This window comes from Microtus ochrogaster, chromosome 10 (assembly GCF_000317375.1).
Source record: "Microtus ochrogaster isolate Prairie Vole_2 chromosome 10, MicOch1.0, whole genome shotgun sequence".
NCBI lineage: Eukaryota > Metazoa > Chordata > Mammalia > Rodentia > Cricetidae > Microtus > Microtus ochrogaster.
Window position 1 is genome coordinate 46,735,506 of NC_022016.1, and position 16,248 is coordinate 46,751,753.

The 16,248-nt window shown below is 40.5% G+C and overlaps 1 protein-coding gene across 21 annotated transcripts in view; it reads right to left on the reverse strand.

Moving 5' to 3' along the window:
• The window catches only part of Eif4g3 (eukaryotic translation initiation factor 4 gamma 3), a 229,712-nt gene that overhangs the window by 80,020 nt on the left and 133,444 nt on the right, over nucleotides 1–16,248 (reverse strand). For all 21 annotated transcript variants that reach the window (XM_026782045.1, XM_026782044.1, XM_026782040.1 and 18 more), the window contains one exon: nucleotides 12,419–13,228. In XM_026782045.1, the coding sequence (XP_026637846.1) occupies nucleotides 12,419–13,228 (810 nt within the window). The remainder of the gene's footprint in view (nucleotides 1–12,418; nucleotides 13,229–16,248) is intronic.

Consider the following 16,248-nt stretch of genomic DNA (forward strand, 5'->3'; position numbering starts at 1 on the left):
CTTTTTTTTTTTTTTTTTGGTTTTTCGAGACAGGTTTCTCTGTGGCTTTGGAGCCCGTCCCAGAACTAGCTCTTGTAGACCAGGCTGGCCTCACACAGAGATCTGCCTGCCTCTGCCTCCCAAGTGCTGGGATTAAAGGTGTGCGCCACCACCGCCCAGCTCCACTTTCTCTTCTATAAAGTTCACTGTGGCTGGCTTTATGTTGAGGTCTTTGATCCATTTGGACTGGAGTTTTGTGCATGGTGACAGATATGGGTCTATTTTCATCCTTCTACATGTTGATATCCAGTTATGCCAGCACCACTTGTTAAATATGCTTTCTTTTTTCCATTTGATATTTTTTTGCTTCTTTATCAATGATCAGGTATTCGAAGATGTGTGGATTGATATCCGGGTTTTCTATTTGGTTCCAGGTTATTTTGTATTCTGTATTTTATATATATATATATTCTTCTTTAAGGTATTGTACCTATGTAGTTCCTTTTAAAAGGTTATGCAATGTTTTAGGCATTGAAAGATATTTAGGATAATAAATACAGGTTAGTAGTTAGTGATCTAAAACTATCAAACTTGTAGTCATGTTAGGTATGTTTTCAAGGTTATATAGAGATATAGATAGGTAATCTACAATCACTTCAAAGGCCTATAGAATAGGGCATTTAAAATGCTTTAATAACAGGCTTTTCTTGACAATGAGACATGTATGCTCCTGGAGGCACCAATCTAAGTCATAAAAGAATGATGGATTTCAAAAAACCTCCATATGGAGTTTCTTTCATTATGGCAAAAATCCATCCTTTCAGGCAAAAAACTGCCCTTGCCTCGGAAGGCTGACAGTTTTCAAATTGGACAAGCAGAACACCAAAGAAAGAGACTGCCAAACTTTGCTAAGACAGAGTAGGACAGTCCTTCAAAAATTCCTGTTTCACAGAAAAGTATGTCAGATATCATAAGCCTGTAGGCTAAAGATATATGCCCCAACATTATTGAGAAACACTGGGTGACTGTCCCATCAGCCAAATATTTATGTGGTTTTGAAAGTGGCTTGCAGTGCACTTTCTGTTCACACAGGTAATAGTATATCCTTCTGAGGTCTTTGGTCGAATGGAAGACTAGATAGCTATACATATAGTTTTCTTTAGTAATGATAATAATAGAAGGTAAACTAGGTGCAAAACTTTGAATTCACCAAAACAGGATAAAGAGTGTAATATTTTCTTCAAAACTGACAAATACAAATGGACTGAACATCGTAAATATAATTCTGACCTGATAATTGTTATAATTATTTATAGTTTTATTATGCAAAGAGTTAAAACCTTTCCTCTTTAATTAGATAAAATGGGGAAATGTGGAATATCCCTTTATGTGAAGATATTTTATTGTGATTGGTTTAATAGAAAGCTAAATGGTGAATAGCCAGGCAAGATTTTCAGGGCAGAGAGAACACAGGAAAGAAGGGCAGAGGCCAGACATAGAGGAAGCAGGAAAGCAACATGGAAAGAATAAAGGAAGAAACCCATGAGGCAGAGAGTAAATAGACAGAAATGGGTTTAATTATAAAAGCTAGTTAGAAACAAGTCTAAGTTTTTGGGCCAAGCTTTCATAATTAATCTCTGTGTGGTTATTTGGGAGCTAGCAGGCAGGAGAGGTAAAGTCTGCCTACATGTATCACGCAAATGCATTTAAACTCAAGCTCCAATGGTACTGGCATGTACATGTACCTACCTGTACCCACACAGGCATGCACAAGTAGAGTTTCTGACATGATAAAAGGTAGGAGACTTACACATTATACTTTAAAACACTGCTGAAACAGTGACTTACATAAGTAAAAAAACACTATCCTGAAGATGAGAAGCCCCCAAATTACCATATGTCAGTTAAGCTTCAACTGAATGAAAATCAACTAGGTCTTATCTTACTTTTTTTTTTTTAAACTAGGCAAGTTCCTGCTATGTAGATTAAAGTGACCAGGAACTCTCTGCGGTAAAGCAGGGTATTTGCTTATATACAAATACACACACAGGAAACAAAACAAAACAAACAAACAAAAAACTCAGAACTTAAAAAAATCAAAATAAACTAAACCAACAAACCAACCAAAGAGCAAACAACCAAACAAGAAGAATGGAATGAGAAACTTAACAATATCTGACGTGAAGACTTTGCATATAGCCCTGCTAATCATGCCCGTGCAGGGCTAACGTGAGTAAAGGACCCACAGTCAGGCATGGAGGCACATGCATGGAATCACTGACGTCTCACCTCAGAGACTGGGTTACGGTGCTAGGGCAATGAGAAGAAATTAGCAAATCCTGAAACATGTAGTACACTATGAGGTAAATGGACATAGGGCCTTGATTACTAACATACCTAACATCATAGATAACTTTCAGAATTAAAAATGTTAATAAAGCTGAAACTGCAGGGATTTATGAAATGTAAAGAAGCAGCATCCCCCCACCCCCACCCCAAGGACAGGGTTTTTCTGTGTGGCCCTGGCTGTCCTGGAACTTGCTCTATACACCAGGCTGGCCTCAAACTCAGAGATCTATCCACCTCTGCCTCCCAACTGCTGGGATTAAAGGCATAATACACCATCATCTAGCTAAAAGAAATATTTTCATTTGTGTGTTTGTGCCTGTTGTGTACAGGGTCATGCGACAACAGGTGGCTGAATTCCTTGGAGCTAGAGTTGTAGGCATCTCTGGGATGCCTGGCTTGTTTGGGATCGAAACTTGGGTCTTCTGGGCAAGCAAGCACGTCAAGTTAATAAATATGGCCATGTTCTTGATGTTAGATTGCCTAACAAGAGTAATTGGTTGTGAAAATTAAATACATGAAGTAGTTTTATGTAAACCATCATATCACAGCTGTATTTCAAATGACAGTGTTCGGGGAGTCTGAGTGGTTCATAAAACATTGAATGCATGCAACCTAACAGCATGCTCACAGACAGTGGATTTCCTTTTATGAAAAGAAAGAGTCTGTGCATCAAGTAGTAGGCACCCAGACACCTTGGTCCAATTTCTTTTGATTTTTGTTGCTTTAATATTTTTGTTGTAATGGCTGGTAAGATGGCTCAGCGATTAAAAGTACTGGCTGTTCTTCCAGAGGTCCTGAATTTAATTCCCGACAACCACAACCCCATGGTGGCTCACAACCATCTATGATGAGATCTGGTGCCCTCTTCTGGTGTGCAGACAGAACATTGCATACATAATAAATAAATAAATAAATAAATAAATAAATAAATAAATAAATAAATAAATAAATAATCTTTATTAAATGACAAAAATGTCAACTAGAACAAATAACCATAACAGTAATGACTATCCCAACTAACACCCAATCCTGCCAACGGTGAACTTGGTCTACAGTATAGAAGTCTTGGTTGTATTTAATTATCTTCCTGCCAAGACTCCTCCACATAATCAAAACAGACAAGCACATTTACACACTGCAATAATGACTGTGCAAGCTTCCTGTTCACTTAAGAAAATGCCCCCTGGGGCTGGAGAGACAACTTGGTGGTTAAGAACACTTCCTTTTGTAAACCTGCAGCACTGAGTTTAGATCTCAAAATCTATATATCAGGCCAGGCACAGCACAAACATCTGCAATCCCAGCTCTGAGAGAGGTATCTGATCCCTCTTTTGTATACACCAGCCTTTTTTTTTTTTTTTTCGGAGACAGCGTTTCTCTGTAGCTTTGGTGCCTGTCCTGAACTAGTTCTTGTAGACCAGGCTGGCCTCGAACTCACATAGATCTGCCTGCCTCTGCCTCCCAAGTGCTGGAATTAAAGGAATGCGCCACCACTGTCCAAGCTGTATACACCATCTTTCTTCAAGACTTTCTGGGTTGATGTTTTTCTTGCTACAAAGCCACATACAAACTACATGCACGTGCACAGATGCACACAAATACTCCTCCAATGATACTGTTACTCCTGAGAATGTAGCAACAAAATTAAACATAGCTTTCCCCTTATATATTTACTATATTGTCACATATTTTCACCAAAATTTATATTCTAGCTCACATATGATGCTTCTTTTTCTTCTGTTCTCACAGGTATTCCATAAATAAGTTACTAAATAAAAAATATTAGAAAATGAGGGCACCGGGCATGGTTAATAGCAGCACTCTGGAGGCAAATGCAGGCAGATCTGTAGGTTAAGGCTAGTAGAACAGTTCTGGACAGCTAGAGATAGAGATATTTTATTGGGAGGGAGGAGGGAGGATGATAATCTTTCCTATTTTTATAACTACATCCTTTTTCTATAAATTTACTAGTTATGTCAAATATCAAATATGCAATTCATTTATTTCCCTTAAGGAGTAAGACAATTTATTATTTATATCTCCTATGAAATCTTAGTTTGATTTTCTTTTCACTGGCAACTGTTCTGTATAGGTAATTTTTATTTCTTGTCTACTGAAGTCCTTTTTGGCAGGACAAAATACTCAATTCTACTAGCTATAACTTTATTCAGGTTTCTCTAGTGAGTATGTGCTACCTTTGAAAACTATGCCATCAGGGAAACTGAGAAGGCCAAGTGCTTCTGTCCTACACACGGCAGAGACAACTGGGGGGGAAGACATGGCCCCTGAAAAAGCCAGGGGAGGCCATGCCATATTTAACTGCAACACTTAGAAGGCTGAGGAGAGCAAGCCCAAAGCCAACTCAGGCTACACTGAAATCCTGCATCTAAGCCAGGAAGCACATCTCCCAGAAAAACTGCTGGGTGGGCGAGCTACTATTCTGTTCTAGTTACAGATTCTGAGATCAAAAAGAAAGGATATTAACAAACCTTCCTAGGGGAAGCCCAATAGTAGGTTCGTTTCTGTTGTTGACAGGGCTACCCTGATGGACATCAGAATGGACATGATATGGTGTACTGTAACGGGTGTCAGCTACCCTTCTGGAGACAACTGTCATGACACAAAACTGAAAAAGGGGGCATGTGATTGACACAATATTGACCAACTGTTTAACATTTTAACAAAGTACTAAAATACCTGAAAACTCCCAATAAAACTCAGGTAGACACTATTTGATATCTGATGGTACACATTGTTAATTCCAGCATTCAGTGGAGTATAGAGAAGGAACTTGTCAGTCTATCAACTAAATAAAAACTAGCCTTCACTTACACAGTGAGTTCATGTGAGAATCTGGTTCAAAAAAGAAAAGAAATTTTTGTCCTAATTTTCATTAGTAGATGATCAGACAGCTTATTCCTTATTTTGGGAGGAGGGATTTAGGTACATGAAAAACAAAGAGAAACCAACTTATCAAGGTGTGGGAACTGGGTGTGTCCCACAGAACGGCTACAAAAATGTGTGGAACAGACAGAGAAACATGATTTCTATTTCCAAGAACACAAAGTTAATAACTTTAAAATTATTTAATCAGTTGCCTGTGTGATTCTCTCTTAGCCTACTGTGTGGGTTCTGCGGCTCTAACTCAGATCTCCAGGCTTACACTGAGGCATTTCACTCACCCTTGCACAATTATGATTGAATTCAGCTATTTTTTTATTGAGAACTAAATTAGAATTCTAAGCGCAATGAGCCATTGACAGTATACACGGTTCAGCTCTTACAGCAGAAATCATCAGATTCTCTTTTTTTTTTCTATTTTATCTGTTCTGACCAAACCCAGGTGGTCTCAGGTTTACCTTTGCTTCCATTTATCCTCAAAGTCCCTACCTTGAGGACTTGATGATAAACCAGGTGTGTTTTGTACCAGCGCCCTTGCTCGTACTCTGGGGGTGCCGCTTTGGAACTCATCAATCTGTCATGGAAAGCTCATGTCCCTGAATTGCCACAACTGCTGCATTAACATCCATTTCAAACAGTCTGCCTTCCTGGTGCTCCTGGAAACAGGCCGTGTGGTTCATCCAAACGTGTTGTTGTTTTAGGTAACTGATGTAGTGATGAAAATGTGTACAATTTGTATTTAGCCAATTTAAAATTACTCCATATGAAATCGCAAATGTACTTACTTATAAAGAAAAATTAAATGTATAAACAATCTCATTTTTCCTCTGATCAAAAATTGTGTAGGGCAATTTATTTATAAAGCAAATATAAAGGCCAAAAGGTTAATGTAATTTTGACACAGAATAAGCAGTTAGAGGGCTCACATCATGTGACTGAACAGAATAAAAAGACAGAAGAAAGGAGGCCGGAGGCCACTGGTACATGCTCAGAGAGGACTGATAGCAGAAATGCCGCGCCAGCTCAGCATGGACTTTCTAGAAGTGTGCCCAAAGCACAGTTGCTGGGCTCCAGGCCATGATAGGGCCATAGGACTGCCACTGTAGCAGTTAGCCACCCATCATCAAACTGGACTCCAGCATGAGCAGCTGGTTACTGCTGCATCTGAGTGTGTCTCTATGACCTGCAGCCTGGGACAGCAGCAGCATGAGGAACTCACACAGGTTTCTGAGCCTCTCTCTTGCTTCATTCAGCCCATTCGGTCTATCTGTCTGGCAATTCTGGCTGTTTCCCCAGACTCTGTTGGCTACATGGCTGAGATTGGCATTAACTTTTCATTTCACACAATGTCCTCTCAATCTATGGTGCCTGCATCTGTTTGGGTGTCTGAACTGTCTGAGTTCAATGTCCTTATTCATCTCTATCCTCAGAATTAGCTGTGACATTCGCAGAGTTTAATCACGAAGTCCTTCAGCCTACATTACTACCAGGCACCATGTTCTGCTCTCCATCTTAGGACTGTTTCAAGTAACAATTTCAGATGACTGGCCTCTTGTAGTTTTTACAGTTTTAAAGGAATTAATTCTGAAATGAATTTACTTTTTTTTTTTTTTGATTTTTCGAGACAGAGTTTCTCTGTGGCTTTGGAGCCTGTTCTGGAACTAGCTCTGTAGACCAGGCTGGTCTCGAACTCACAGAGATCCGCCTGCCTCTGCCTCCCGAGTGCTGGGATTAAAGGCATGCGCCACCACCGCCCGGCATGAAATGAATTTACTTATACAAAAGTGAAACCACCAAGGTACTTGACTTAGGACCCCTCTTCAAGACCCTTCACATAAGCTCAAAATTTAGCTTCTATTTGGTATCAGATCCATTTTCTGCTCTATTGTGCCAAAATGTTCACCACACTTCATTGTGTCCTTGCTATTCTTCATAAAGACTTACATGCAGGTTAAGTGTGTTATATGAGTTTAAGCATTTTAATGGAAAAGGATTTATTTTATTGATCACGTCTAATACAGACGCTTACCGAAGATGCAGTAACAAATAAACCAACAATCAAAAGCACATCTAGGGCAGTGGCTGCTTAAGCCTTTGTGCCACCCAGCTAGAATTTGTTCAGCGCAGTTTTAGAGTATGGAAACTATATTGCACAAAGAATAACCTAGGAAGTAAAAGATGGCATGAGAAGGAAGCCCAAAGGTTTTAACTACAAACCCTTGTCCTTCCCATGTATCTCACAACTTTGCTTTGCTCCTGTGAAAGTTCCTTAGAATTCCAACTGAACTTCGTCTCTTCAGCTCTGTAACTTGTGGAAGGTGGGACAGGAAGTGCAGCAAAGGAGAACAGAGTGAGGAATGTTTTGTCTGTTGGCTGATACACGTATGTCAAATCAATAAGCAAAAGAAAAGTTTGCTCCAGCACACTTAGCAAAGAGCAGCCCATTGAGTGACTTTGTCACCAGTGAGAACACAGATCATAGCAGCAAGACATTTGGCAAAGTCTACATATTATTATAGGACTTCACAGATTCTTCGACTAAGTACTTTTGTGCTTCTTTTACCATCATCAAACTGACTGCAGCTTAAGGTAAATCTAGTACAGATGCAGATACATGGATCTTGACAGCACCAACTTATAACTCAGAGAAGAGACTCCAAGACAAATAACTAGCTTTCCCTCTACAATGCTCTTCATCTCTGAACGAGAGGATTCCTGGGAACATGGAAAAATGTCCCATTTCTCATCTAAGTTCTGGGGCCTACAACGTGGAGGCTGCAAAGACCTTCAGTCAAACGAAGCTTCACAAGCCCGAAACATCCCAGTGGTGGCTACCACTCCTGTGGCTCTTCACCTTGTCCTTCCTGGAATTTACACACTTGTCTCTACAGAAAACCACTCAGAGGAAAGGAACGCCAGTCTCTTCTGGAGGTCAAAGGTCAGAAGATTAATATGTTACATGCAAATGAAAATCACCTAAAAAAATAAAATGAGGTAATTACTCAGTTTAATCCCAGATATACTATAAAGTGACATGAATGAGGATTTAATAATGGTCATAATTAAGCCACCAGGATTCTTGGTATTTTCTGACAATACAAAATTTGAGTATTTTTCCCCCTGCTCTAAACTGTGAGTAAGAAGATGTAACCAAAAAGGTATTCTAACTTATTTAAAACTAAACACCGAGGCCAGAGGCACTACTCGGGAGGCAAGCACATGACTGCATACACAGGACTCCAGGTCCATCCCAGCACCTAACAACAAGAACACGTGCCAACAGCTGTCAGGAGGCCTGTGCTCCGTCACTAGACATGCAGAGAATGTCAGCACCACTTAATGCAATTAGAGCTGCTCAAATGATTGTTAAACCAACAGTATTAAATTATGAATCTAAGAAAGTAAACATTTTCTGCAATCTATTTATATGAAAATCTGACCTGAGGGGCTTGCAGTGAAGCCTGCTGACTTGAGCTTGAGCCACTAAACCCATAGTGATAGGAGAGAACCAACTCATGGAAAGTTGTCCCCTGACTTCTCTCTCCTATTCACTCTAAATCAAATATATAAATCAAATATGACAAAATAGAGAATAAAAATATAAAAATTATGTATGTACACACACATAACTAAGAATATATACATGTGAAACCAATTATACAAAATAGTTGGGTGGAAGGTAGGCAACATGGTTACTAACATCCTTGAGGCTCTGGCATATTTTATACGGAAGATTTTTCTGCGAAAATACATTTCAAGAAAATACATGTCTGGCCAGACGATGGTGGCGCACGCCTTTAATCCCAGCACTCGGGAGGCAGAGGCAGGAGGATCTCTGTGAGTTCGAGACCAGCCTGGTCTACAGAGCTAGTTCCAGGACAGGCTCCAAAGCTACAGAGAAACCCTGTCTCGAAAAACCAAAAAAACAAAAAAAAAACATACATGTCTGCGAAGAAAAAAGGGGGGGAAAGAGAAGTTTGGACACAGGTTCTCGGTCACAGAGGAATACAATAACATACTCTAAGGAAGATATGTGGAATGCAGGGATGATCAGCAGATGCATACATGGAAAGTAATAAAGGCTGAAGAGGGAGCTGGCTCAAGAGAAAATGGCTCAACAAAAGCAAAACGACACAAGGACCCATTGCATGCAACAGGAAGCTGGGCATTATTTCTCCAAACACTGCCTTTCTGGGTTTGAGCACAAGGACCACTTCCAAGGCTGCTTTCCTGGCCCATCCAGGTTCCTCATTTGTGATGTCACTGAGTGTTGGTGGCTTTAGAATACTCAGCAGCTACCTCAAGACAAGGCTCTCAGACTTAGTGAGATGGAACTAGTACCAGTAAAAATTGTTTGGGAACCATAAAATCTGGGGCTGTACTTCAGGTAGTCAATAATGATGTAACTATAGCAACCTATTTCCCAAACTGCCAAGCAATTGCTCCCCTAAAACATTAGAGTTCCTGTCCAGCTGTTCGCTTTCCCAACCCCTGACAAGCATTCCACTTTGTTCTGGATATTTCCTAGAAATGAAACTATGTTTTATGAAAATGAAAACATTTTCAAAGGTCTGGTTTCTTCTGAAGTAAGCCAGCTTACTGTGCTTATTGTAATGTTAAAATGACATAATGTGTACAAAAACCTTTAATCAAAGTCACATCTCCATAGGGAATATTCTAGAAGATGTTGCAATGCAAGATTTTTCAGTCCTGGTCCTGGTGGTGCACACAGCTTTGATCAAAGCACTTAGGAAGCAGAGGCAGGCAGATCTCTGTGAGTTCAAAGCCAGTTTGGCCTACATAATAGTTTCAAGCCAGCCAACAGTAAAGTGTTTCAGTGTCTTGTTTCCAATTTTTTCCGAAAAGGTATCAATTTCACTTGTTCCTTGTGATGTCACTGAGGTATTATCAAATAACTGACAGACCGCTCAGCAGGCATACACTGAGAAGTAACACACTTTTGCTGTGGGACAATGGTCTTGTACTTAGTAAAGATTTGTCACTTGTATTTTAATAAAACACTGATTGGCCAGTAGCCAGGTAGGAAGTATAAGCGGGGCGACTCGGCAGGAAATAGAGATAGGGCAATGAGAACAGAATTCTGGGAAGAGAAAGCTCAGTCTACAGACATAGAGGAAGCAAGATGAGAACACTTCACTGGTAAAGGTACCAAGCCATGTGGCTAACACAGGCAAGAATAATGGGTCAATTTAAGATGTAAGAATTAGTTAATAGGAAGCCAGAACTAATAGGCCAAACAGTTTATAATTAATGTAGTAGACCTCTGTGTAATTCATTGGGACAAACGGCTACAGGACTGGGCGGGACAGAAACCTCTGTCAACACACGTTACTTTAACAATTTGCTGAATGAAGAAACACAAACTCAGGGCAAAGGAATGAAAAAGGCTATGGCTCAGGTGTTTCTGTTATTTACCTCCACACATTACTGCTGAAGTTTAATCAAAACCAAGAGAAGCTGTATTTAATCATATACTAAAAGAAACATGTTTGTGCTTTAAAATCCTTAGAAACAGTGCTGTGGCTTCTGTACAGGGTGAAGACAGCAGTGGAAAGCTGGGCATCATTTAAAGACAAAGAAATTAGACTGTCTAGAAGAAGGTATAATAGCAATAGATCTGTGGCAGGAGGATCAGGAGTTTATAAAGTCATCATCAATTACACAATGAGTCTGAGGGCAGTTTGGGCTTCATGAGACACTGTCTCAAAAAGCCAAAAGCCAGCATAAAGATTCCCAAGACCACAAAGGAATACCCAATTAGCAAAGGGTCTGGTGATCAAGTTCAATCAGCAAAAAACATCTGGCTACTCTCTGACACTTGTTTGAGTCTAGAAAGACGGACACAAACAATTTTCACTTTATGTGGGCAGTCATTCTTTAACCCCAATTATGCACAACTGCAGCATCCTGATGCACCTAGGACCCCCACCTGGAACAATGCAATAAAGTACAAGGTCCACTTTTACCAAATTTATCTATTAATCAGTCAGAACAAACCAAGTGACACCTGACTTTTCAGCACTGAGAATTGCTGATAACCAAAAGAAGTACCTATCAACCACAGGGCATATTCATAGCCCATATGAACCCAATGTTCTAAAGAAAGTGGTTCAACTGCCAAGTGCACAGAGCACAAACCACACAGCCTAGGGAAGTGCTGCAGAGGATGATTGTGCGACTCAGATAAGTCAGCACTTATATATTCTGAGCTGCCAGTCAAGTGGGAAGTGCCAGGGAAACTTTAGTGTTTGATAAAAATTTCAGGCTGGAGAAATGTCTCAGTGGTAAGGAGGATTGGCTGCATCTACATGGCAGTTCACAACCATCTGTGACTCGGTGACATCATCTCATCACATGCATGCATGTGGCACACATACATATATGCAGGCAGACCTTATACTCATAAAGTAATCTTAACATTTTTTAATTGATAAAAATTAAATCCAATCATCAGACCTAGGTGATACTACATTAAAAAAGAGTTGGTGAAGACTGTAAGAGTTTCAGAATAAAAACAAATATAGAAAAACTTAAGGCAGGAGTGGTATTCCGTCCTGATAGGCCAGAAGTCACTTTGTAGAGAGGGTAGCCTCAAGTAAGAGGGTGACCGGACCTCCTGCCCCGATTCCTGAGTGCTACAATTACAGGTGCACACTATCACTCAAAGCCAGTGAAACTTAGAAAAGAAAAAGAGAAAGATTTAAGTATCTAACAAACGAAGCAGCTGTAACCTGTGGTGTCCTGAGGGCTCTTTCCCTCAACAGCTCTTCATGGCAGACATTTAGTTGTGGACTGGTCGAGAAGACAGGATTGGGAGCTACAGACCACGCTGGTTTCCATGCCAGCTTCAAAGTAACAGAACGAAACTCTTGAGGAAATGAGTTTAAAAACAAAACAGAACAACAACAACTCAACATGTATAGAGACATATACCTTGGAGGCAATTAGTGTATTTGGGAACTCTCATTTGCATTTTTAGACAATGGAGTAACTCTTTTGCAGGCTGTACTAAAAAACAAGCATACCACTGAAGAAATCAGACTAGGAATTTCTGCATTCATTCGATGTTTCTAGAAGTCAAGGAAAGTAGCCAATTAAAAAATAACTCCATCACTGCCTCTTCTTCATGGTCAGCAAGCATAAAATCATTAAGGGCAGACCAGCTTACCTGGGGCAGGGCTCCTTCTTGAATTTAAGTTCTGAGAATCCACAATCTCTTCTGCTTTCCCAACTACTTTTGCCTCCGTTTTGTTCAGAGTCTCATTTCCATCCTCGCCAAGGCAAGTTCTTATGTTCTCTCCCTCTTCAGCAACTCTCTGGACCACAGTGGCAGCAACAGGAGAACGAGCAGAGCAGGCAGAAATGACAGGAGTGCAAGGAGGAGAAGTTGGGGGAGTTGGAGGAGCTGGTGAAAAGGAAGGCAGCATGGAAGGGGTAACAGGAGTTGCAGTACACTCCACTTTCATTTCTTCCTGGGGATATTGCAGAATCTCCAATTCAAGAGTCAATGGCAGCACTTCCTGTTTTACCATGTCCACAATGCTTTCCTTGGCTGACAATTTTTCACCAACTCCATTCATTTCATTAATTAGATTAGTACTAGAAATCAGCTCAAGATTGTGAGGTGCTACACTACAGGGGTTCTTGCATATATCATTGTCATCTGTTAGCAAAGGGGCTGATGTAGCTGTGCAAGATGTGGGGCTGGGTACAGGAAGTGCATCTTCTTTTGAGGGAGGGTGTTCACATTTGTCCTGGAGAACAGTAGTGAATAGTGGCTGGCTGCTCAGGGCAGCGGAAGTGGGGGAAGGAAGTGGAGGAAGGGTGGCAGGTGATGAAATCCGAGGAGGCTCTGGGGTAGGCCCTCCTGCAGTAGTCTCAGGCACTTGGCCTGCTTGCTCTTTCTTCTCCCCACTAAGGACAAGCCGAAGGACTGTGGAAGGAGACTGGAACACTGGATCTGGTTTTGGTTTTTCTTCTGAGGAAAAAGAAATAAAGAATTTTAAGAATGATTTTGAATCACAGATGACACAGTACCACCTTTGACCAAGTTCACAGGCAGCAAAACAGAGACTAAAGTATTAGACTCCAAAAATACTGTCCTGTTTGTTTCTAGCCACGCTTACTAGTTAGTGCTTCGTCTCCAGGTCACAAGACACTTATTTTCAAGGAAGAGAGGGAATCAGGTCCCCAAATGATGAGTCACAAACGAGCACACGAGGAAGAATCATAAAAACTAAAGTTAAATCTTTCCCATTGTGACACAGTCTTACTAGGTACCCTGTGCTCATGATCCTCTTGCCTATGGAATGCTGGGATTATAGGCATGTGCCACCCTATCCAGCCAAGTTCAACCACTTTTTACAGTAAAGCTTTTATCTTTTCTGTATTTTATTCCCTGTGACTATTAAAAGCACACAACTGTCTGGCCATACCAATTTAAAGACAAATAATTAAGAACTTGTTATAAACTCCATTTTAATGACCAATGACATCAAGCACCTGAACACGGAAGATAGTTTCAAAACTCACTTCCATTTCTCAGAACAGCTTCTAACCAAAACAACAGCAGTGTGGAAACAGAATCAATTGTTTAAATAAGCAGTTCCAAAGTTAACGATCACATAAATCAATCTGAGAAAAAGAACACTGGACATCTCTATGCGGGAAATATATAAAAACAATCTGTGTAGAGAAAAAGTAAGATCAAGACAGGAGGAAATGAAAACCATAAAAGTACCACAAGTACAACAAAAAGAAATGCTAATCAACGTTGACTATCTCTTGCCAAGCCAATGCCTTGAGAATCAAAGGGAGAGCAGCTCCCTGACACTGCCATGTGGGCTTCCTTAAACTTCCAGCTTTCTTGTAAGAGAAGGCTAAGAGATTTTCCTTTCAATGCTGTATCCCAAACGTGACTACATGGCAGTGATGTCTGTGAATGAGACCATGGCTACCCATATCAAAACAGAACATATTACCACGCTAAGGTCAATGCATTCACAGCTTTGGAATTCACTTAAGTGACAGGCATGGAAGCTAAGGCATCTATAAGAGTCTCATAACTGTAAAGTAAGAACAGTAAGTGCTCACTGTCAAATCTCTCAGATTAAGCTATCAGGGCAGAAACCAAAAATACACGGGAACCATAAGCGTTCATTATATGTGTGCGCTCTCTGTGCACCTTGTTTAACAGATATACATTTATTACAGCTCTGAGTAACTCCCATTTTGTGATCGCTAAAAAGGTGCCATGTTCATTTATTAGGCAGAGACCAAGAATAACAAGCATCCTCCACCTGAGGAACAGACCTGCCCTGAATGCTAACAGAGCCCAACAGAGCTAACAGCTGAGTAAGTGCATACAGTTTCTGAATGCAAAGGGAATGTCTCCAAAAATCATTTCGACAGACTGTAGAGAGTGTTTTACCCTTGTTTCAACACACCTGACTAAAGGAAGCATCTCCCTCAGGAAACAGAAAGTGCCCTAGTATGCGTACTGTCAGAGAGAAACACTGATAAATATCTTAATGCATTTAATAGTTTTTCTCCTTAGAAACAAATGTGAACTATTCCATCTGTCTGTAACATTTGACTTGTTAGCCATTCAGCTGCTCATGTAAAAGAATTCTGAGAGACCAGATTACTAATGGCAGTTGGCATTTATTAAACGCCTAGCAGAAACTGAGTTCAACAGCCTGCATACATTGTTCTTTATTTCTTAAATGCATCTACCAGGATAGAGACAATTGTTTGACTAGCAAATTGTTTAAATTTGATTTGAAAAGCCCATTTTTCCAAACAGGGTGGAAAGGCTCATTAAAAATAAAAGCAGTGAGATGGGACATTCTGTTACCCAGTGTAAACCCTCGGTAGTGGCATGTCCATTGGTAAGAACAGTGACAATGCAGTCTCCCTGTGCAGCCCCAAGCCTGGGACTACGTATGTATAAAAGGCTGGCCTCCAAGACAGAAATCTGCCTGCTTCTGCCCAAAGCTGTGTGTCAACTTACAACTCTTTTAAGTAAATGAGTGCATTCCTCCATACTTCCTTCTCCAGGTGGTGGTGGCGCATGCCTTTAATTCCAGCACTTGGGAGGCACAGGCAGGCGGGTCTCTGACTTTCAGGGCAGTTTCAAACATTTGCCAGTCCACCCATATCTATATCAAGTCAGATCAAAAGGCTTTAATTTAATTTAATTCAAATTTCCTCTAAGCAAACGAAACAAAGCAAAATACGAAACCTGAGGGGATTTTACATCTTCCCTTCTTAAAAATGTCAAAAACATGTATTTTTAAAAACTTAGCATTCCTTTTCCTTGAACAACTACATGTAATGCTGTTTCTAGGACGGTCCAGATGATCATTATTCAGCGTGCTGTGGATGGTTTATAGCTGAGTGCAGCTGTGGACGAAGTAAGCATCCTCTTTATTTATGCCCCTGCAATGCTTACGCATGCACGGGCAACCCGTTTATGGAGGTTCTCCAGGTGTTCCACAGTCTTTCTTTTATGCTATCTATCCAGCGTTTTTTGGGCCTTCCTCTTTATCTTATCCTGTGTACTCCCTCCAAGCAGCGCAATCTTCGGGTATCTGCCGTCATTCACCTCAAGCGCCGTTGGAAGTCCCTTCCTTCTACAGATGGAGATGTTACTTAAAGTCATCATTGTGTAGCCTGTCTCTTCATGTGATGCTTAGAATCCCCGAGACATGCCATCTCAAGCACATTCAGGTGCTATCTGAGGAGCGTTTCATTGTCCAGGTTTCGAGTTGTAAAGAAGACAGCTGAAGACAAGTGTCTCATATTCTTGTAATCTTGTTGTTGTTGTTGTTATGTCTCTTGCTGACCAAACCTTTTCTAGTGCCTGGAATGAAGCCCTCCCTATCCCTATCCATCTCTTAACATTTGAAATAATTCCCTCCTTTGAACTGATGTTTCCTCCCAGATAGAACCTCAAGCAAACAGTCTTTTTATTACAATGTTAAAATCCTTGTGTGC